Source organism: Dermacentor variabilis, unplaced genomic scaffold (genome assembly GCF_050947875.1).
Source record: "Dermacentor variabilis isolate Ectoservices unplaced genomic scaffold, ASM5094787v1 scaffold_33, whole genome shotgun sequence".
Taxonomy (NCBI): Eukaryota; Metazoa; Arthropoda; class Arachnida; order Ixodida; family Ixodidae; genus Dermacentor; species Dermacentor variabilis.
The window spans coordinates 275,225-298,661 of NW_027460511.1; the positions used below are offsets into that span (position 1 = coordinate 275,225).

Here is a 23,437-nt window from a genome sequence, read left to right on the forward strand (position 1 = left end):
ACGAGAGGCCGACAGCCCAACTACGAAGAGCCCGCCCCAGCATCACACTCAACGGGGCAACTATCCCGAAAGTCGACACCATGCGATACTTGGACTCCACATCCACAAAGACGGCTCGGGAGCTGCCAGCCTACCGAGACTAGAACGCATCCTTTCGCAACTAACGCACCTCGTCAAACGGAACTCAAAGCAAAGAAGCGGGGTCAAGGAACAAGACACTCTAAGAATAATACAAGCGCTCCTCACCAGCCGCATCACATACGGCACGCCGTACCCGGCTTTAAAGAACGCTGAAACAGAAAAGCTGAACATCATGATAAGGAAGACAATCAAAGTCGCCCTGGGACTCCCCGCCATGGCCTCTACATCACATCTCCTTAAGATGGGCGTCCACAACACGTGGCAAGAGCTCGCCGAAGCGCAAAAGAACAGCCAGCTGGAACGACTCAAGCTCATGCCCACAGGGAGATTAGTACTCCGACACCTAAACTAAAGCGAGACGTATGTCGTAGACACGGACAAGAAAAAGCGAATACCACCGGGCATTCGAGAGTGCATTTGCATCGCACGCGTCCCGCGCAACATGCATCCCATATATCACAAGAGTAGAAGACAGGCTAGAGCCAACGCCATCAAACGAAGCTTCAAGCATGACCCGAATGCCCGCTACACTGACGCAGCCAAGTATCCGCATCGAAACGTGAACGCTCTGAGCGTCGTAGAGTCCCAAGGCTCCGTGCCAGCATCGGCAACCATCAAGGCACCCAACCCGGAAATGGCTGAAGAAGCGGCAATCACTCTCGCCACCACCACATGCACAGACGCAGCGGTTATATTCACCGACTGTCAGGTCGCCTGCAGAAACTTCTTGAGGGGCCACATCTCGGCCGATGCACTCAAGATACTAAAAAGACGAAGCACTTCACTCCCGTACACCTGCGTAACGTGGGTACCCGGACACGATGGACTAGAGGGGAATGAAGCGGCCCACGCCGCTGCCCGCGAGCACGTCAGCCGGGCTCCCCTCTCCCCACGCGCTCTCGGACCCGTGACAGAAGAGTCGGAGGCCGTACCCACCAACTATTCGGCCATATTGCAACATTACAGGCTAAAGAGTCGAGGGTACCCTCCACCGCACCCTAAACTCTATAGACAAGAAAGCGTAATCCTTAGACGCCTGCAAAGTAACACATACACGCACGGAACGATACTGCATCGCCTCTACCCGACGCTCCACGGCTACCACTGCCCACTTTGCAACGTACCCGACACTCTGGCACACTTGCTCCTGGAATGCCCGTGGCAGGAAGGCAGCGAAATGCAATGAGAAACGCACGCAAAACGAGCAATAGAAGCAAACGACCTATTCGAAACGTGGGAGGCCAAGCTCACCCTCGGGGACCTGGAAGACCAACGACAACTCGTCGCCAGGGCGAAGAGGGCAGTCGAAGCCAGAGGGTTCCTGGACGAAGAAGCCCTCCCACCTTAGGGTGATATCTGGCCTCGCTCGGGACACTGTTTCGTTTAATAAACGTTTCTCTCTCTCTCTGCCCTGCCTGACCTCGTGTGCAAAAATCTTGAAATCGACCGCATTTCCTGGTCTGCTTTCTCTACATACGTGACAGGTCTTTAGCAGCCCCACCATGCACCGGCTTCGCGTGGAGTAGCTGTTGCGTAGTCGGGCCCGACGCAGCGCGGAGGGGTCTAGAAACTGTACCGAAAATCTGCTCTGTCTCGAAACGTGTGAACTATAATCTATTGCCGGAGCGGGCAAAATAAACATCCAATGAGAAGAACCTATAACCACACGTTCCACGTGGCTGTATTTAGAAACCCCCAGATTGCCACCGACTTGATTTAGCTTTGCTAGAATAATGATGAGCTGCGCAAAAAAGGTACCTGAACACGCCTTGCAGCTCATGATAAAGCAGACCTTTCCGGCTTGGACCTTTGCGACGACGCCACTGACCATACAGTTTTATTCTTACAAAAATAATCATTTATCCACGAGAATGTTGCACGTCAACTTTCTCTTTTTGGTCACGCAACTGAGCCGGTAGCAAATATTGAGACACAAGTCACCTGAGCTTTAACAGCTACCCAGCTACAGTAGCCTGCCGATGCACCACCGACTTAAGCTGCCATTGTCGCTTGACCGCGTGATGCCCTATTTTCTGGCGCGCACAGGACATGTCGTCGCCGTCTCCACGTCCGGTTCCACATGCGCATTTCGCCACCTTACCTTCTGTCATGAACCTACGGTATAAATTTGATAAGCTGCCCGTATGCTACCCACCTGCTTGGACCCAAGAGTCTGCAGTATGTAATACATAAATTAAATAAAAAAACGTGCAAATAGTGCGAACACGAATACACACAGATCTGTGCATGTCTTTCCAGTTTGTGTCCGTGTGCCGCTTTAGCTTCGTTTAATGACTTAGGACAGGGATTTCCCTTAATTGCGGACACCTTTTTTGTTTCATGCTAGTAAGATTCAGTATAGTCTGCATGCGTTCACTGTACTTTCCTTACAATCTATAAAACTTTGCGCAACCTGCATTCGAATACTTCACTCTTTCATACGGCGCACAAAATCAATGGTCTAAAATTTTTGCAGGTCAAGAAAATTCGGAAATTTCCGCTTTGGCTATCTCCCAACCGCAACGCCAGTGCGCCAGCACAACTCAGTGTATAACGTATTTACAACCGGTTGATAAAAAAACCAGCCCAAATTTCAAGAACTGTCAAATATTAAAGTTTAGGGAGTACGCCTTTTTCTAATAAGCATATTTACGCTTTTTTTAGCTATTTACGAATAGCTTGGCTTTTGTCATTGCTAATTTGCACTTGACCATCCGCACGTGCGATATCTGAAATTGACCGAAAAAACCTTATTTGTTCAGGTTAATAACGTTACGAAATTAGTCTCTGATGTCTTGGGCCCTGGACGGTAGAGCACCTAATTGAGTATGCCGGAAAATGGATTCAACAACCAGCTTACGCGTAGGAACATGATGCAGCACAATAGGGCAGTCATTCCTGCAGGCTGATGCCTCAGCAACACCTCGACCAGAGGCCGTTAAATCCTTTGAAGCGGAGTAAGAGAGATAATTATACTTTTATTTTCTGTAACTATATTCCGCGTCAGAACTCAGTTCACCCTAAGTGGGAGGATTCCTTATTCCAAGAACCCTATGGCTTGGGCTGCCTCCTTCACGTGGGCGACGAGACTGCTTTGGTCGTCCAGGTCATCAGGCGAAAGCCTGGCCTCCCACGCTTCAGGTCTGGTATGGACGTGCTGTGATTTGGGGCGCTCTTGTTGTGCTTCTATGGGGCGACCTTCTTTGCAATCCTCTTGTGGAGTGTGTGACGTGGGGTGTGCGGATGTGTCATGCAGTGGGCAATCCTGGACCATGTGTTGCAGCGTGTCTGGGGCGTCTCAAAGGGGGCATGTGCCCGGATACTGCGTCGGATGTTGTCTGTGCATGACTATTCAGTTCTCGTAAGTGTTTGTCCGTAGGCGGTGTAGCATGACATCTTCCTCTTTGCTAAGGTTCTTCTGTGGTGAAGCGTACGTGCTTCTGCTGAGTCGCTGGTGCTTCAGGGTCTTTAAGTACTTTAGGGCGATGTCATCAACGTTGGTAGCTGAACTAGTGTGGGATGGCAGGAAAGCCTGGCTGGTATGATCGTGGGCTGCAGCGTGTGCCGCCCCATTTCGTGTCATGTCCTGATGGCCTGGAACCCCGTTGATGTGGGTGTCGGGGAGCGGGGCGCGTGCGATATTATTTCTAAGTATTTTGAGCGCGGTTTCTGATATGCGTCATAAAGGACACATATCACGGACGCATACAGGGCGATAGTGGCGAGCTGCTGCTTGGGAGTCTATTAGGATTACTGCTATGTCACAGGAAGTAGTTATTGCCAGAGCGATTGCCGTTTCTTCTGCAATCTCGGGGGCTCTTACTCGGATGGTGGCACCTGCGAGTTTTTTGCCTTGGTCATCCATGACGCTTAGGGCAAATGCGTTTCGCTTAATACACAGAACAGCATCGGTGTACCTCGTATCAGGTTCTCTCTCGTATTTCGTGCTGAGTCCGCGAACTTTGCTTTGCCGACGCTCCTTATTGGAAGTTAGATGCATATTACGCCGGGTAGTTGCAGCGCTCATACAGTCGCGAACTACGGGTGATTCATGCTTTCTGGTCTGTGCATGCAATGTAGATTTCACTGTAGTTGAGGTAGCGCAAAACTGCACGTCCGGTGGGTGTGAGCTTGATACACTGTAGTTTGCGGCTTTTATGAGCGTCGACAAGCTCTTACTGCTTATTGTGGACGCCGAGCTTGAGGAGAATCTCCTTTGATGCTATGGGTGGGAGGCTCAAGGCTACGTTGATTGCCTTTCGAATGACAACATTAAGTTTGTTGATTTCTGCTGGCTTGAGCGTCAAGTAGGGTGTTCCGTAGGTGATACGGCTGGTTAGTAGAGCTTGAATTATGCTTAGTGTGTCTTCCTGCTTGAGTCTGCTTCTTTGCTTTGTGATCCTCTTGACGAGGTGCGTAACATGTGACCGTTTGCGTTGGGGACGCAGGAGAGTGGCCGCCCCTGATCCGGCCTTGTGGATGTGAAGTTCGAGCCCGCGAAGACAGTCGACTGTATAGATTTTGGTTCTATTGAGCGAGACGCTAGGATAGGGTTCGATATGGTTAGATGGTCTTTCTCCTGTCCGTGCTCTCAGGACGACAAGCGCCGACTTTTCGGGTGCGTATTGGAGACCGTAAGAGACCGCAGCCTCGGAGGTATATTTCGATAGTAACGACGGCTTCTTGTAGATTGCGTTCGTATTGTTCAGTAGTAGATACTTTGCTCCAGAGCGTGATGTCGTCGGCGTAAAGTGCACGTCGTAGGCTTCGAATGCTGTTAAGTTGCTGCGTTAGCTTGATCAATGAGATATTGAAAAGGAATGGTGAAGTAACTGGGTCCTAGTGTGGTTCCTTTGTTGGGTAGCCGAAACTTATCCCTGTGTAATCTTCAGGCCCCTACTGTTGCTGTCCGCTGTATCAAAAAGCTGCTGATGTAGTTATAGATCCGTGCTTCACAGCCTGCATCTTCGAGGTTGTGGAGAATGGCTTCGTGGCTCGCGTTGTCGAATGCTCCCTTCACGTCAATTGCCAGGAATGATGATTTGCGCCTAGGATCGAGGTAGTCAAGCAAGTCTTCTTTGAGGAGCAGGAGCACATCCTGCGTGGACAAATGCTGCCGTTGTAGTGGTGTAGCAGTGCTGTTGGGGCAGATTCTGGGAGGTTGCGTAGGCGCATATTAGTGATTCCGTGCTTGCCGGGACTCGTGTTTCTGGTAAGTTTGTCTAACGCCGCACGGAGCTCTGCCTGAGTGAACGGTCGATCGAGATCGGGGTTTGGTGCGCCATCGTACGTCTGTCTAATTTTGGAGCTTGCTCTCGAGGCATCTTACGGTTACCGCTTCTGCCGATCCGATGCTGGCCCTGCCTGAGCTGCCGGCCACTTCAGTGACCTTATAACTTATTTTCTTCAAGTCAATAACATTGCGAAAGGAGTTTCTGAAGTCTTGGGCTCTGGACTTTAGATCACGTAAGTCAGCATGCCAGATAATGGAGTCCGCAACCAGTTTACCGCTAAGAATACGATGTAGCAAAATACGGTAGTCATTCCTGCTGGCTGACGCCTCAGCAGGCTGCTGAATCCATTGAAGCGGAGAACATGAAAAAAACGACCATTTCCAGAGTCGTCTTCATTCTCCACTCTCACTTCGTGGAACTTCCGACGTCAGCACTTCACAAGGTGTGGATAATTTGCCATGTCAAGATCACAGAGAGTTTCACAGAGACCCGTCTCGCACACATAATGTCGATGCGCTATCGCCCCACCAGCTAAAACTTACGCCTATATAAAAAATAAGAATTGCTGTCCTCATTCACCAGTATGACAGAAAGTGTCACAACACCGATTTTCATATTCCATTGGTATTCCAACTACGAAAAGAATCCTAGATGGTCCGCTGACTCAGGACACTGTATGGGCTGTTGCTACCGATTTTGATTGCGCTTTCTTGTTCTTCGTGCAAGGGTTATCCAATGTTTTGTTAGTTCAACGATGCGTTTCAATCACCACGTCTGCCTAGTCCCGTGTCTTCGTCAGAGAAGCGTAGGCTAGTGCTGGCAGCCTTCGGCGATAGCGCATATCCGTATGTGTATAATGCGTCACATCGGCACTCATGACTTCATGAGCTTACACGTTAGCCACGAACTATGGATTGTTTAACAGCCCCAATGCGAAAGCTGAAATCTAGAGTGATTTATTCATGTTATGCTTGTTGATTCCTGGGCAAAGACGGGCCGATAGCGGGTTGACAGACTCGCCAGATACCCTAGGCCTACGCTACGGTAGAAGTGACCGATCTTGGCCCGGGTATATGGCGAATGATTATATGTGGGCATTTGAGCCTCAGAAACTTTTATCTATATATTGTAGTACACTAGGGAAGGTGGAAGCGCCCGAATCACCTGAGATTTGTTATGAGTGCGATGATATTATTCAGCGGTAGGCTTCGAACTCGAGGCCCATTCGAATCTGCCTGAACGACTTCTAGGTATTGTGCCGACTCCGCAACACTGCGCCAACACCGATAACTAGCAGTCATTGAATACGTGCGAACTACTAAAAAACGAGGGTTTATTTGGGTTTGCGTGGTTTCGTTCAACAATGTAGCTATACGAGCTGTCAAAAGGGAAACGAAAAAAATGAAGTGATCTCCACTGTAAAAATTCATGCACATATAAAAAAAGCAGCTGAGGCACTTTTATTCCAAGCTGCCACACGAAATGAAATTTCATGGCCCCAAGTTATAGCGTTCTTTAGAACATGAGACTTGTATTTCCCCAAGAAATTGTTTAAAAGCATTCATTCTTCAGCAGCGCGTATACATCCATGTTGAAATCAGTGTAGCGCAGACGTAACCAGGGTAGTTTTAAGTGCCAGCCAGTCAACAGCAGCGAGAGCCAGCACGTGTGCAGCACAACCCAGTGTGCTTCAGCGTCATGGCAGTGATACCAGCATCTCGTCCACTATGACCCCTCTCTTATCCAGCGTTCTCGCGTGTGTCCCGGTGACTCCGAGCGAGCGCCAGCGTCCCCAGTGCGATCAGCGCCGAAAAAGGGCCTGGTTCACAATAGAAGGCACTGAAAGACGCTGGTTATCAATAGCGATGAACTTTTTACATGCTCATTGCAGCTAGCAGGGGTGCAGATATATATATATATATATATATATATATATATATATATATATATATATATATATATATATATATATATATATATATATATATATATATATATAATTGCTTGTTTATAAAAAACTTTGTGTCCTTCGCTCTGTGTATACGCTACAGTTTTACCATAGACAAACAAAACTCAATGCCAAAATGCTCTTTCTTTCTTTTCAGTGACGCCGCCGATACAGCCAACCTGAAGTAAGGAAATTGAAAACTACCGTACTGTTGATGCAGCGCTGTAGTATTTCACGAGGAATGCGACAGATGTCCATATCCCGCTGTGAAAAAGACATGCTTTTTTCACAGATCTCCCGCTATCTTATAATCTTTCGTGCATAAACCATATTATTCGTCATCGAGTGGTCATGGGTTCGGCGGGTCATGGATCGACCGTACCACTTACGTTTAGTGAACAGTGCATTAGTAAAGAAACCAGCAATCCGGTGGCCGTAGGGATCAGTACAATATTTGGATTACGGTGAGAGCGGCTGGTAAAAAAAAGAAAGATTATTCCTTAACATATATAAATCAAATATAATTTTGCCTGCTTGTTCTCGTTTAGTGTAGCTGACTGGTCAAAATTGTGCTGCACGCCATCTGGGCGGATATATTTGTGTTTAGTTATTTTTTATTTGTTTACTCATTTATTCATTTACATCTTACTTCAAGCCGACCCTTTGGCCGCGAAGGCCGGAATGAGCCAAAACAATAATAGAATGCAAAAAAGCTTTAAATTAGCAATATTATAAGATCTGCTATTAATAAAAATCGAATCCCTTAGTTAAACCTTCTTCTTCTTGTTCATTAAATAAAGGAAGTCACAATAGGCATGAAACCTCCATGTGGGTTCAGGATACTGTTCATTACACTCGTAAATAAAGATACCGCAACCAAGGAAAACACAATTTATAGTTATCTTGAGCCCAATGTGCATCTAGCCTTTAAAAATAAAGAAATACGACTAGTACGAAGAATTCAGACAACAAAAATGGATACATTTGCTTTAGCGGGACTTGCATTCATTTACGGTCCTCGTAAAATGTAAAAAGAAAGCAAAACATGTGGATGCGGAATCCATTCATGCTCAAAAAAAAAGCAAAGGGACTTCCGAAAAAAGTGAGGTAGAAGGACAAGATAAGAACTCAATATAAGTAACATCAAGTTTCATGCGCCAAATTGGTGAGAATACAGCCGCTACAGAAGTTTCTACTGGCAATGAACACACGGGGTGCTTTGCAAGACTATTCCTGTATGAGATAAATATGGAAAAACAAAAGAAGATTGGTAGGCGACCATTATAATAAAAGGCACTGCTGTCGCATGCCCGTGTTTTCCGCGAGCTGACCTTTCATTATTCAGCACCGTGTAGTTGCTAAAGTTTTGAATTATTGTGGATTATGTTGTATAGTATTTCATTTTCTGTGTTACCTGCGGCAAACTCCAGCGTTGACAATCCGGAACGACTTATACGTTCTGTTAGCGCGGTCATAGACGAGTACTACCAATGCAGAAATGCTTTTCTTTTTCCATTTCAGCAACGCCCAGGCTACAACCGACGAGAAGTAAGGAATTTGAAGACTACCTTACTCATGGTGGAGCAATATTGTATTCTACTAGGAATGAAAAATATGTCTATATTTCGCTTTGAAAAGGACATTTCTTTTATTCACAGATTTCACGTTATCTTGTTAGTGGTCATATTATAATATTACGTGCATAAAGCATAATATTCTTCATCGAGATGTCATGCGTTCCATTGCTCGTGAATCGACTTTACCATTCAACGTGTTATAAACAGTGAATAAGCAAATAAACTAGCGAGTCGTTGGTAATCGGTATCAGTACAATATATGGATTACGGCGAGAGAGGCTGGTAAAACATGAAGTACTATTCGTTAGGTGATTAAAATCAAATGCTTAGTTGCCTACTTTTTCTGGTTTGGTGTAGCTGCCTGGTAGCAATTGTGTCGCACGTCATCTCAGCGGATTTATTTATGTATTTATTTGTTTGTTTATTAACGTAATACTGCTAGCCGATTGTTTGGCAGCGAAAGCAGGAATGCGTCAGAACAATACCAGAAGTGAAAAAGACGTGAAATCAAGTACTGCGATTATTAGAAATCGGGCCCCTGGGTAAAAACATTTTTTTCTGGTTCATCAAATAAATGAAGTTACAATACCGAAGAAACGTCAATGTCGATACAAAATATTGTGCATTCCACAAGCAACTAAAGAAAGCACACATAAGGAAAACAAAATAAACAGCTATCTTGAGCCAATGTACCTGTATCCTTCCAAAAACAAAGAAATACAACTAGTTAAAAAATTGACACAAGAAAATCATTACATTTGCTTTATCGATGCGCGCATTCATCTAGGGCACTTTTAAAATGCAAAAAGAAAAGAAACGAAAAGATGAGGGTGCAGAATACGTTTACGCTCTCAGAAGATGCAAAACTACCTCCGAGAAAAGGTACAAGAATAAGATAAGAGCCCCATCTAAAATAACACCAAGTGACATGCGCCAAATTGGAGACGACAAAGCCGCTACAGGAGCTTTTACTGGCAATTATCATGTGGGGCGCTTTGGAAGGCTATTCCTTTCTGAGATAAATATGGGAAAACAAACAAGATTGGTAGGCGAGAATTCTACTAAAAGGCGCAACTATCGTAAGCCCGTGTTTTCCGCTAGTTGACCTTGCATTGTTCAGCACCGTGTAGTATCTGAAATTTAGTTTTATTGTTGATTATGTTTTATATCATTTCTTTTTCTGTGTAACCTATGGGAAACTCTTGCGTTGGCAATCCGGAATGAGTGATACGTTCTATTAGCGGCACATGACTTCCCTAGGCACGATAACTGAATCTGAGTCTTCTGAATCAGAGTCGATAACTGAATCTGAGTCGGATAAATGTAAGCAGGGTATATTTGCGCCGAATGGAACTACCAGCAAATGTGGGGATGTGACTTTGCTATGCTAACGCAATCCACACAACTCTGTTCTGCTTCAGAAAACAATCAAGTGAGGGCGATGTAATGCTTAGTAAAACTTCTGCTTACTCTGACCGTCTGCCGCGTCGCATAGAAACAGCATTGGGAGCGTCACTAGCAACAATCGAGTTATGATAAAATGCATCCCGCGCATCTTATGGCTGACATTGAAGTAAAAAGAAGTAATGAGACGGCGTTGCACTGCGTCATGGTACGCGTCACAAACACTTCTACCAACGAAAGAGATTTACATATTACGAGCTTTTATAGGGTGCGCAATTGCTAAGAAGAATGGCAATATCAATAGAGTCTGATTGAAAAGGTATCCGAATAATATCATACGGCACAAAAAGCAGAAAAAGGAGGTATGGATAATGAACAAAATCTATGGTTAGAACATTTAAATGTAGCGACGTAATTACGTAGTATGTAAGCATATGTTTGTGTTTGTATGGTTTACTACATAACATGACATGACGAGGGGCGCTGATAAACCTACCACTCATTCAGACGGCAATTCAAACGTAGTTTTAGGCGTCCATTTTGAACTTTCGTTGAACTTCTCAGCAACGTTTGTATTTGATCTTGCCGTGTGTCTCTAAATGTGTTCTAAATAGTGGAGTCTCCATCTCACAGACATTACCTGCATTATTACAGAAAAAAATGAGCGCGTTGGCAAATAATAATACTAATACCGGACTTCGGTGCTAGACATTCTTTGTTGGAATCCTTCTTATCAACAGTCTTGTTTGTTTATTTTAAATATGTAAATACTTGTATATATCCAGATCCTCATAGACGCGTCAAATCAGATGGCACATTCTCTGAGGTGTCCATACAATTGGAATACAACAGATTGAAGGCGTGAGAATCCCTTTAGAATACAACACATTGTCGAGGTTTCTTTCGTTTTTCAGCTGCAGTACAGCTTGAGTAGAGCTGCGTCCAGTTCATGTATGCTCTTCCAGGCATTCACAGTTACTTTATTTGCACACTAAGAAAGATTAATCCTACGTCAAGTGACACAAATATGCCACTTTGCTTTGACAGGAAGTCCCCAACGATGCCAAGTGATTTGTTGAAAGCACTGATGCGCATGGTGTGTCATCTGTGGGGTGACCGGGTCACCTTGTTTAATAACCCGGATAGCTGGCCTAGGAGCAAATATGCAAAGGCCACCATCGGACACAATAATACTCTCCGTTTAAGAACCTTGGGAAAACCTAAAAATATGGATAGATTGAAAATTGATTCAACATTGACGCCTATGGCAATAAAGTGCACGCATAAAATCTGAAAAACTGTCGCAGAAAGTGCCTTTTAGCGTAGAGAAGTTATCTATCTAGTTTACCGTAGTTATCTTGTTTAGCGTAGAGAAGTAATAGAGGCAATACTGGCCTAGTGTTTCTCTCCTTGAATGCACCTACAATGTACGGTAAACCTGTTATGCTGTTGTCGTATTTGATAACATGTACGTTTATGTCCCTAATCTTTCTTCTGAGACTTTACTTTTCTCAAAAAGCTGATTTGTAGACAATTTCTGCATATTCTTTCAGAATTTCAATACGAGAGCACGGTTTGTTTCCGACCTCAATTTTGATGGCATGCTCATAAATACAAATTATTGAAACGCCATATTTTGCATCTTTCAGAACTGTAAAAGAGAGGATGATGAAACGGTACGTAATGTCTTTATTTTTTAAATCTTCTTTCCCTGTCCACTGAAAAGATGAAACTTGGAAAGCAATGCAACAGTAGTTTACGTCGGTAAAAATTTTAAAATTATACTTTGGTCAGTGTTGTGCCCCTGCTCTTTGTCTACCCTCACCGCAAAAAAAAGGACGTCTTCTTAAGTGAGTTGAGGGTATCACGTGATACTTCAACCATATAAATTATTGTGAAAGCCGCGCTGGAGTGTCAAAGTGTGGTGGACGTCAACTAGAGGTTGAATCACCTTTCAACATTTTTACCGTACATTTAACACTTCTGTTCGCAATTTCTTCAGTCGTGACATGGGAACGTTAAGGCGAAACGAGCTCCTGTCAGCGCTTCTCTCTTTACATGCCTCTCTCTAATGCCCTTTCCTTTATCTAATGAGCTTTCCGCGGCGCAAGGGTGTTGCACAGCTCCTCAACTTATTACTGTCTCTGACGTCACTCCTTGTGTGACCAGACTAGCGGGAGCATCGGGCGTAAAGCTGCATGAACTTCGTGATTTTCATGTTTTTAACTGCATTATCTCAAGCAAGTGAGCAAGACGCTAGTAACACACGTACTCGAGACGTAAAGTACAGGTGATTCGCTGAATATAAATTTTCTTTAAAAAGGCAGTATATATAAAGTTCGACGTTATGATATTAGCAATAATACCGAAAAAAACGTGGCACTGTCAACCATGTAGTAGAAGCGAAGAACACTTAATGAATATTTTGTTGACATGTTCCAACACTGCATAGTACATACAATACTGCAAAGAATTATGAAATACATGCATAGTTTGGACACACACATCAATATGAGAGCTGCGGAAGCGCGCCTCCGAAGGTCAACGTCTTTGGTGCGCCCGACGCAAGCGCGTTGACCAATACGAGCCCCAGCCAAACTCATTTGCCGAGTTGAGCATTGGTTTGACCGACAGAAGCAGAGGGGACGCGGAGGCGACTGCGCGGAAATTGTCACGTTGGGCTCAGTTGTTGAAGAACATTTTGCCCGCGCGGCGGCTGAAGACCCCGGGCAAAGCACCACTGAAGCAAGCAGGCTTTTGCATAAGAACTGCCCATTTGCTTGTTCTAAAATTATGACTGTGCAATCTTCGAACAATGATCATTTCACCACTGAACAGGCTCGTTATCTCTGGTGGCGACGAAGGCTGCCACTTGATGTGAGCAGGCGCAGGCAGAACCAACTTATGTTGATAGATACTGCCGCAGTCATACAGAATTTGTCTATGCGTTACAATGAGTACCAAGGCGTTGCTGTTAGGGCAGCAAAAAGGGACGAGGACGACGGCTCTGAGAACAACATGGAAAGTGCAATGAGGAGGCCTCGAGGATTACAAAACAAAGTTGCCGGTAGAGCCCTACAGCTTTAGCTGGCAAAGCTAGAGGAACCCCCGAGAGCGGCGAGAGTAGTACAGAGGCTCAGAGAAGATAAGCGCGGAGATAAGGAAGAAGCACCAGCCAAACTTTACTGCTTCATCAACGAAGCGGGAAGTATATGGTGCCTTTTTGGACGATGCCATCCGATCAACAAGTTCCGAGTGAAATCCCTTGTTCCCACACACTGTTCAGCGCAATGTCCATTCAGCGGACCTCGTTAGATGGGAAGTAGGTTTGGGTACCTAAATCCAGATAAGCCTGGCTCCTTCATGGCAGACAGGAGCGGAAAAGGCAGCCACGACGACGACGGTTCGTCATCAGTCAACCCGCTTGCTGAAGTTGGCGTAGAGGAAAGCAAGAGGGAAAAAGAGGCAAGAAAGCAACGTCCCGACTGCAGAACTACACTGAACTCTAGCAAGACGCGGAACCTCACCGCTCCCGGCAGCTTCAGCTCTAAACCATTATCGTAAATAGCGGCACTGCCTTGCATGCGCGAACTGATATTAGCCAGGCGACATGTGACAGCGGTCACATGAGCGTGAGGCAATACACAAAAAGTCATTGCGGGAGGATTGCAGAAATATTATATGACGGTAAAGCACGACTACGGATGTAGCCAGTCGTCAATTAGCTCGAACATTGGGAGGTGGCAAAAAACACTTAAGGCAAATTTTTCTCGCAGTGGTTACCAAACGGTTGACCTACCTTTTGACGCTTTCTAACGACCGAGCAGCATCCAGACTCGGCCGGGGTAAATGAACTTTCCTTGAGGACCTGAAACTTTTCTTATCCGAATGCCACGGGTAGTTTTACGGCAAAGCTGTATACCTCTACCTTAAATGCATTTGTCATCTCCGTGGGCGCAATAAGTTTGGCCAATTCCGGAGGTAGTGCAAAACTGGGCGTTCCTACGGCGGCGGGGCCGCCGGCTTCAAATATTCCCCCCATACTAATACATTGCTGCGAGACAGAAAAAGTCTGTCGCATTAGGCATGCATCAATGAAGCAGGGGCAGGAGTAGCTTCGCGCCAACTTCTCTACTATTACTCCTGTTCTGTTGGCCTTTGTTGTAAATACGTATAAATATGCGTTCCTTGTGCAACATTTCTGGTGGAGTGCGTTATACGCTACCTGTTCACCACCATCACCCCAGCAGCGAGCACCGAAGCGGTCGCCACGTTGTTCCTTCGGCGATGGCGACTGGAGCGCGAACCTCGCTGGAGCTTAGCGCGCAGCAACAATACCCCCTGTCTGTCATCTTACCGCTTCCAAAGATGCAGGCACCTCCTGTGACACAGATGGGGTGGACTTCGAGAATTTGATTTCATGGTACAATCATGTCAGCCAACTGAACAGGTGGGGCGATTACCTTATGCTTGCAACGGTGATATTTTATCGCAAGGGAACCGCACACGTCTTGTACGGGACCCATGAGCACTATCTCATCATTGGAACCAATGCAAAAGAAAAAAAAACTGCAGGACATGTTCGACAAGCCCTTGGCTTGTCAGCTAGCCGTCAAAAAGGAACTTGGCTCTCGCGCACAGTCATCTACCGAGACATACATTTCATTTATGGCGGATATTCTAGCGCGTTGCTGCAATGTTGATGGTAAGCTGTCCGAAGCGGACATGGCGTGGCACATACTCTACGGTATCGCCGACAACGCATTCAACCTCTTGGTATTCAGGAACTCTGCTACCGTGGATGCCATTGTGAACTAGTGTCCGTGATTCGCACAAACGAAAACCCACCGCATTGTCCAGCAATACAAGACAAGGACAAGGCCCAGCATACAAGACTTGCAAGGCATGAAACAGGAGAGTAGGGGATAACAGTCGATTTAATCAAAGATGGAGGAGACATAATGCCATGAAAACTGGCGGATCGCAACACGAATTGTCTGTCGACTACAAATGTTCCAGAAAATTGGAACAATGCAAACAATATACTAATCCGCTAAATGGGACTCGCTAAAGCAGTGAAAAATTACGGGCCCATTAGCGTCCTCAAAGTATTGTGTAAAATATTTACAAAAATATTCTCGCATAGAATAAGGGTAACACTACACATTAGTCAAACAAGGGAACAGGCTGGCTTCAGGAAAGGATACTCTACAGTGGATCACATCCATGCCATTATTAAGGTTATCAAGAAATCCACAGAGTACAATAAATATATATGTATATATATATATATATATATATATATATATATATATATATATATATATATATATATATATATATATATATATATGGCTTTCATTGATTACGAAAAATCATTTCATTCGATAGAGATACCAGCACTCATAGAGGCATTGTGTAACCAATGCCTACAGACTGCTTACGTATATACCCTGGAATATATCTACAGATATTCCACAGCCATCTTAATTATACACAAGAAAAGTAGGAAGATACCTATAAATAACGAGGTGAGACATGACGACACGATCTCTCCAATGCTATTCACTGCATGCTTGGAAGAAGTATTCAAGTTGTTAAACTCGGAAAGTCTAGGATTAAGAACTGATGGCGAATACCTCGGCAACCTTCGAATTGCCGATGACATACTTCTATTGAGCAACAGTGCAGATGAGTTACAACAAATGATTCAGGACCTTGACAGGGAGAGTGTAGGAGTGGGGCTAAAGATTAATATGCAGAAGCCAAAGACAATGATAAATAACTGGGCAAGGGAACAAGAGTTCAAGATCGCAAGTCAGCCTCTAGAATCTGTGAAAGAGCACGTTTACCTAGGTCAACTAATCGCAAAAACCCTGACCATGATAAGGAAATTCACAAAAGAATAAAAATTGTTTGGATCACGTACAGCAGACGGTGTCAGCTCCTGACTGGGAGCTTACCATTATAATTGAAAAGGAATGTTTAGAAGCAGTGCATTTTAATGATGCGGACATTTGGGGTAGAGACTTGGAGACTGACAAAGGAATTTGAGAACAACTTAAGAACCGCACAAAGAGCGATGGAACGAAGAATGCTATGCATAACTTTAAAAGCCACCAAGAGAACGGTTTGCATCAGAGAGCAAACGGGTATAGACAATATTCTAATAGACATCAAGGGAAAAAATGCCGCTGGGCAGGTCATGTAATGCGCAGATTAGAAAACCGTTGGACCATTTGGGTGACAGAATGGGTACCAAAACAAGGGAAGCGCAGTAGAGGAAAAGAGGACTAGGTGGTGCGACGAAATTAGCAAAGTGGCGGGTACTAGTTAGAATCCGTTGGCGCAGGACAGGGGTAATTCGAGATCGCAGGGAGGGGCTGTCGTCATGCAGTGGACATAATTAGGCCGATGATGATGATGCTGCTGCTTCTGCTGCTGCTGCTGCTGCTGCTGCTGCTGATGATGATGATGATGATGATGCCCAGCAAGACACCAAGCTCCCAAATACTTCCGCATCGTCATCATAGGAAGGACTGCCACCGACTTTACACTCGCCTCCTTCGGAAACATTGACACGTATCGTAGGTCATGAAATAGAAGTAATGTCCCCAGCCCCTCTTCTGCCCCATGTCTCGGGTGCCAGCCTGCCTACGGTTCACTTTACTCAAGGCGTGGTTCGACAAGATATTGTTCATTTCGGACTCTCCTCTGTCTTCTATTCGCGATACGGCAATTATTACGCATTTCTTTCATCTCCGATACTTGCCAGTTTCTGATTATATATATTTCACTTACCCGTAAGCCTGGAAGGGATGTTGAATTTAGTAGTCTTTCAAACGCTCAGGAAACCATAAAGGCCTAATCTTAGCTTCCGGTGGCTCAGGATCAATTCGGACACCGCGTCTACCTTTCACTGATAAATCCCCGTACGGGAATAGCTTTGATTTTGTCAGTGTTGATTTTCACGTGACCATCCACACGTAGACATCTGAGATGGACCAACGTAACCCTATTTATTCAGGTCAGTATTGTTGTTAGTCTGCGCTTGTTGGTAGACAACTTCTTTCCTTCGCTCTGTGTTGGCGCTGCAGTTTTACCATAGACAAACAAAACTCAATGCCAAATGCTCTTTTCTTTTTCTTTTCAGTGACGCCCCCGATACAGCCAACGTGAAGTAAGGAAATTAAATATTACCTTACTGTTCGTGCAGTGCTATAATATTTCACAAGGAATGAGATAGATGTCCATATCCCGCTTTCAAAAAGACATGCTTTCTTCAAAGATTTCCCTGTATCTTCTTTGTGGTTATGCAATATTATTTCGTGTTTAAAGCATAATATTGTTCATCGAATGCCGATGTGTTCGTGTGGTCATAGATCGACATAACCACTCACGTTTAGTAAACAGTGCATAAATAAGGAAACCAGCAAGTCGGTGGCAGTGGGGATCAGTACAATATTTGGATTACGGTGAGAGCGGCTGGTAAAAAAAAGAAGTATTATCCCTTAGGTTAATTAAATAAAATATTTATTTGAATGCTTTTTCTGGTTTGGTGTGGCTGCCTGATCAAAATTGTGGTGCACGCCATCTCAGCGGACCTATTTATGTGTTTAGTAATTGCTTTCTGTATTAATTTACCTATTTATTTATTTACATGATACTGCAAGCCGGACATTTGGCCGCGAAAGCCGGAATGCGTCAGGATAATAAAAGAAGTAAAAAAGACATGAAATCAAGGAATATCAGAAGAACTGCGAATAATATAAATCGGGCCCTTTGGTAAACCCCTTTTCTTCTAATTCATGAAATAAATGAAATCACAATACACACGAAACGTCAATGTGGATACAGAATATTGTGCATTACACGCGTAACTAAAGATAGCGCACAGAAGTAAAACGAAATTACAAGCTATCTTGAGCCAATGTGCATCTATCCTTCCAAAAACAAAGAAATACAACTAGTTCAAAGAATTGACACAACAAAATCATTGCATTTTCTTTAGCGGAACGTGCATTATTCTAGGGCACTTGTGAAATGCAAAAAGAAAAGAAAGGAAAGCATGAGGATGCAGAATCCATTCACGCTCTCAGAAGGATCAAAACTACGTCCGAGAAAAGGTACAAGGATAAGATAAGACCTCAATGTAAAATAACACCAAGTGACAGGCGCCAAATTCGAGGCGACACATCCGCTACAGGAGCTTCTACTGGCATTTATCACGTGGCGTGCTTTGGAAGGCTATTCCTTTCTGAGATAAATATGGGAAAACAAAACAAGATTGGTAGGCGACGATTCTACTAAAAGGCGCAACTATCGTAAGCCCATGTTTTCCGCTAGCTGACCTGGCATTGTTCCGCACCGTGTAGTTTCTTTCTATTGTTGATTATGTTTTATATCATTTCATTTTCTGTGTAACCCATGGGAAACTCTTGCTTTGCCAATCGGGAACAAGTGATACGTTCTATTAACGGCACATGACTTTCCTAGGCACGATAACTGAATCTGAGCCTTCTGAATCAGAGTCGATAACTGAATCTGAGTCGGATAAATGTAAACAGAGTATATGTGCGCCGAATGGAACCACCAGCAAATGCGGGGATGTGACTCCGCTATGCTAACGCAATGCAGACACCTCTGTTCTGCTTAAGAAAACAATCAAGTGAGGGCGTTGTAATGCTTAGTAAAACTTCTGCTTACTCTGCCCGTCTGGCGCGTCGCATATAGAAACAGCATTGGGAGCGTCACTAGCAACAATCGAGTTATGATAAAATGCATCCCGCACATCTTATGGCTGACATTGAAGTAAAAAGAAGTAACGAGACGGCGTTGCAACGCATCATGGTATGCGTCACAAACACTTCTACCAACGAGACAGATTCGAATTTTATGAGTTTTTATATGGTGCGCAATTGCTGAGAAGAATGGCAATATCAATAGAGTCGGATGGAAGAGGTATCCGAATAATATCATATAGCAGAAAAAGCAGAAAAAAAGGAGGCATGGATATTGAACAAAACCTACGGTTGGAACGTTTCAAGGTAGCGACGTAATTACGTAGTATGTATGCATATGTTTGTGTTTGTATGGTTTACTACTTAACGTGACATGACGAGGGGCGCTGACAAACGTACAACTCCCTCAGACAGCAATTCAAACTTGTTTGTACGGGTCCACCGAAGAACACTCATTGAACTACCTTGCATTGTCTCTATTTGTTTTTCCCACATTTCTCTCAATGTGTTCTAAATAATGGCATTTCCAGAATACTAATATTACTTGCATGCATACAGGAAAAAAATAATTGCCTTCCCAAATGATAATTTTAACACCGGCCTTCGGGGCTAGACGTTCTTAGTTCGAATTCTTCCGTTCAACAGTTTTGTTTATGTTTATTTATTGCATTATGTATATACCTAAATATATCCAGATCTCTATCGTGGCGTCGGCGCAGATATTGAAAAGTTTCCTGAGGTGTCGATGCAGTTACAATACAACAGATTGAAGGTTTGAGAATCGCACTAGAATACATTGGCTAGGTTTCATTAGTTTTTGAGCTGCAGTAGAGCTGCATGTAATTCAAGTTTACTCTTGGAGATATTTACAGTTTCTTTATGTGACACAGTAATAAAAATCTATCCTGTGTAAAATGGCACAAATATGTCACTATGCCCTGACATTACGTCCCAAACGATGCGAAGTGATTCGCAGAAAGCACTTGTTCGTATGGTGTGTCATCTTAGAAGCGATCAAATCACCCTATTGAGCAACTCGGCAGCTCGCCTAGGATATAATAGGCAAATGCCAACCTCGAACACTATAAAACTCCCTTTAAGAGAATCCTGAAAAAAACCTCAAAATGTGGATAGATTCAAAATTGATTCGACATTCGCGCCTATGGGCAGCAAACTGCACATAATAAATCCGAGAAAGGGTCGCAGAAAGTGCCTTTTAGCGTAGAGAAGTTTCCTGTCTAGTTTACTGTAGTTACCTAGTTTAGCATAGAGAAGTAATAGAGGCAACAATGGGCTATTTTTTCTCCGCTTGAATTTACCTACACAGTACGGTAAATAAGTTAAAATGTTCTCATGTTTGATACCATGTACGCATATGTCACTAATCTTTTTCTGACACTTTACCTTTCTCATAAAGCTGGTTTGTAGACAGTTTCTGCATATTTTTTGAAATTCTCACGATTTCTCCCAGAATTGAAATACGAGAGCATGGCTTCTTTCCTAGTTAAATTTTTATGCTGTGCTCATAAAAACAAATTTTTGAATTGCCATTTTTTGCATCTTTCAGAATTCTAAAAGACATGATGATAAACAGTATACAATGTCTTTATTTTTTCAATATTCTTTCCCGTTCCGTTCCACTGATGTGATGAACACTTGGAAAGCAATGCAACCTGCAGTTTTCGTTGATAAAAATGATGTCTTCCTGAGTGAGTTGAAAGGAAAACGTGATGCACGAACCATAGAAATCATTGTGAAAGCCGCGCCGGAGTGTCAAATTTGGTGGAAGTCCACTAGAAGTGAAATCATCTTTCAACCTCTTTATTGTACATTCATCACTTCCGGTCGCCTTCAATCAGTGACATGGGAGTGTGAAGGCGAATCGAGCACGTGTCAGCGCTCCTCTCATTACATGCTCTTTCATATGTAATGACACATTGACAGTGCTATGATGATGCACAGCTCCTCAATACGCTGAAGGCGCAGCCACTGCGAACGACCATCTCTGACGTCACTCTTTGCGTGACGAGAGTAGCAGGAGCATCTGACTTAAAGCTACATGAACTTTCATAATTTTCACATTTTTAACTGCAATATCTCAGGCAAGAAAGACGCTCAAGAAAGCTCAACACGCTCAATAGCTTAAGAAATACACGTAACCGAGACGTAAAGCACAGTTAATTCGCTACAAAACAATCTTCTTGAAAAAGCCAGTATATATGAAGGTTGACGTTATGATATTAACAATTACATCGAAAAATCTTGGAACTGTTAACCATGCAGTAGAAACGCGAAGAACCTTTAGTAAAGCTCTTGTCGATATGATGCGAAACTGCATGGCACTTAAAAGACTGCTTAGACTTATGAAATGTGAGCGGCATACCTGCATAGCTTGGACACATTTTAATATAAGAGATGCGGAATCGCGCCTCGTAAAGCAACTGTCTTTAGTGCGCCCGCCACAAGCGCGTTGCCCAATACGAAACTCATTTGCCGTGTTGAGCATTGGTTTGACCGAGAGAATCAGAGGGGACGCGGAGGCGACTGCGCGGAAATTGTCAGGTTGGGTTCAAATGTTGAAGAAGTTTTTGCGCGAGCGGTGGCTGAAGACCCCAGGCGAAGCACCACTGAAGCAAGCAGGCCGTTGTAAAAGAACTGCCCATTTGCTTCTAATATAATTATGACTGTTTGCAATCTTGTAACAATGTTCATTTCACAACAGGCTTCTTAGCTCTGGTGGTGACGAAGGCTGCCACTTGATGTGAGCAGCAGCAGGCAGAACCAACTTGTGTTGATAGATACTGCCGCAGTCACACATAATTTTTATACCCGCCGCAATGGCTAGCATGGCATTACTCTTTGGACAGAATAGAGGGACGAGTACCACGACACCGAGAACAACGTGGAAAGCACAATGAGAAACGCTCGAGGATCAGAAAGCGCAGTTTCCAGTATAGCCGTACAGATTTAACTGGCCAAGCACGAGGAACCCCCGAGAGCAGCGAGAGGGGAAGCGCGGAGATCGAGAATCAGCGCACCAGCCTAACTTTACTGCTTCATTAACGAAGCGGTAAATATATGGATCCTTCTCGGACGCCGTCATCCGATCATCAAACAAGCTTCGAGTGAAATCACGTGTTCCCACGCACAGTTAAGCGCAATGTCCAGTCAGCAGACCTCGTTAGATGGGAAATAGGTTTGGTACCGTAACCCGGATAAGCCTGGCTCCTTCATGGGAGACAGTAGCGAAAAAATACAGCTACGACGACAACTGTTCGTGATCACTCAACCCGATTGCCGATGTTGACGTAGAGTAAAGCAAGAGGAAAAAAGACGCAAAGAAGGAACGTCCCGACTGGAGAAATACACTCAACTCTAGCTAGCCGTGGAACCTTACCGCGCCTTGAAGATTCAGCTGTAAACCGACATCGTATTTAGCGTTGCTGCCACGCGTGCGCGAACTGATATTAGCCAGGCGACACGTGACAGCCTTCACATGAGCGGGAGGCAATATACAAAAGCATTTGCGGGAGGATTCAATAATTTTTTATTAGACGGTGATGCACCACTACGGATCTGCCAGTCGTTAGTTAGCTCGAACTTTATGAGATGGCAAAAAAAAAACAACACTGAAGGCAGATTGTGCTCGCACTGGCTACCAAACGCTTGACGTGGGCTTTGACGCTTTCTCACGGCCGAGCAGCATCCGTATTCAGCCGGGCTAAAATTGGAATGCCACTGGTAGTTTCACGACGAAGCTATATACCGCTACCCTCAATACATTTGTCATTTCTGTGGGCAAAAATTTCGCCCATTCCCGAGGTAGTGCGAAACTGGGCGTTCCTACAGCGGCGAGGCCGCAGGCTTCAAGCATTCCGCACCTAATAATATATTGCCACGAGACAGAACAAGCCTGTCGCATTAGGCATGCATCAATGAAGCAGGGGCAGGAGTAGCTTCTCGCCAACTTCTCTGCTGTGACTCCTGGTCTGCTAGCCTTTGTTGTAAATATTTATAAATATGCGTTTCATGCGCAACATTTCTGGTGGAGGTGCGTTATACGCTGCCTGTTCCCCAACATCACCCCAGCAGCGAACACCGAAGCGGTCGCCACGTTGTTCCTCCGGCAATGGCGACTGAAGCGCAACCTCGCTGGCACTTAGCGCGCAGCAATAATCCACCCGTCTGTCATCTTACCGCTTCCAAAGGATGCAGGCACCTCCTGTGACACAGATGGGGTGCTCTTGGATAATTGGATTTCATGGTATCAACATGTCCGCAAACCGAACAGGAGGGACGATAAGCTAATGCTTGCAACTGCGGTGTTTTGCCGAAAGGGAACCGCACGCGTCTTCTACTGGAGCCATGAGCACTATCTCATCATTGGGACCT

At 44.6% G+C, this 23,437-nt stretch overlaps 1 protein-coding gene across 8 annotated transcripts in view; it reads left to right on the forward strand.

The window, feature by feature from the left end:
* Positions 1–23,437, forward strand: part of LOC142569016 (uncharacterized) — a 179,492-nt gene that overhangs the window by 91,000 nt on the left and 65,055 nt on the right. For all 8 annotated transcript variants that reach the window (XM_075678535.1, XM_075678539.1, XM_075678538.1 and 5 more), the window contains 4 exons: positions 7,481–7,507; positions 8,845–8,871; positions 11,954–11,980; positions 17,458–17,484. In XM_075678535.1, the coding sequence (XP_075534650.1) occupies positions 7,481–7,507; positions 8,845–8,871; positions 11,954–11,980; positions 17,458–17,484 (108 nt within the window). The remainder of the gene's footprint in view (positions 1–7,480; positions 7,508–8,844; positions 8,872–11,953; positions 11,981–17,457; positions 17,485–23,437) is intronic.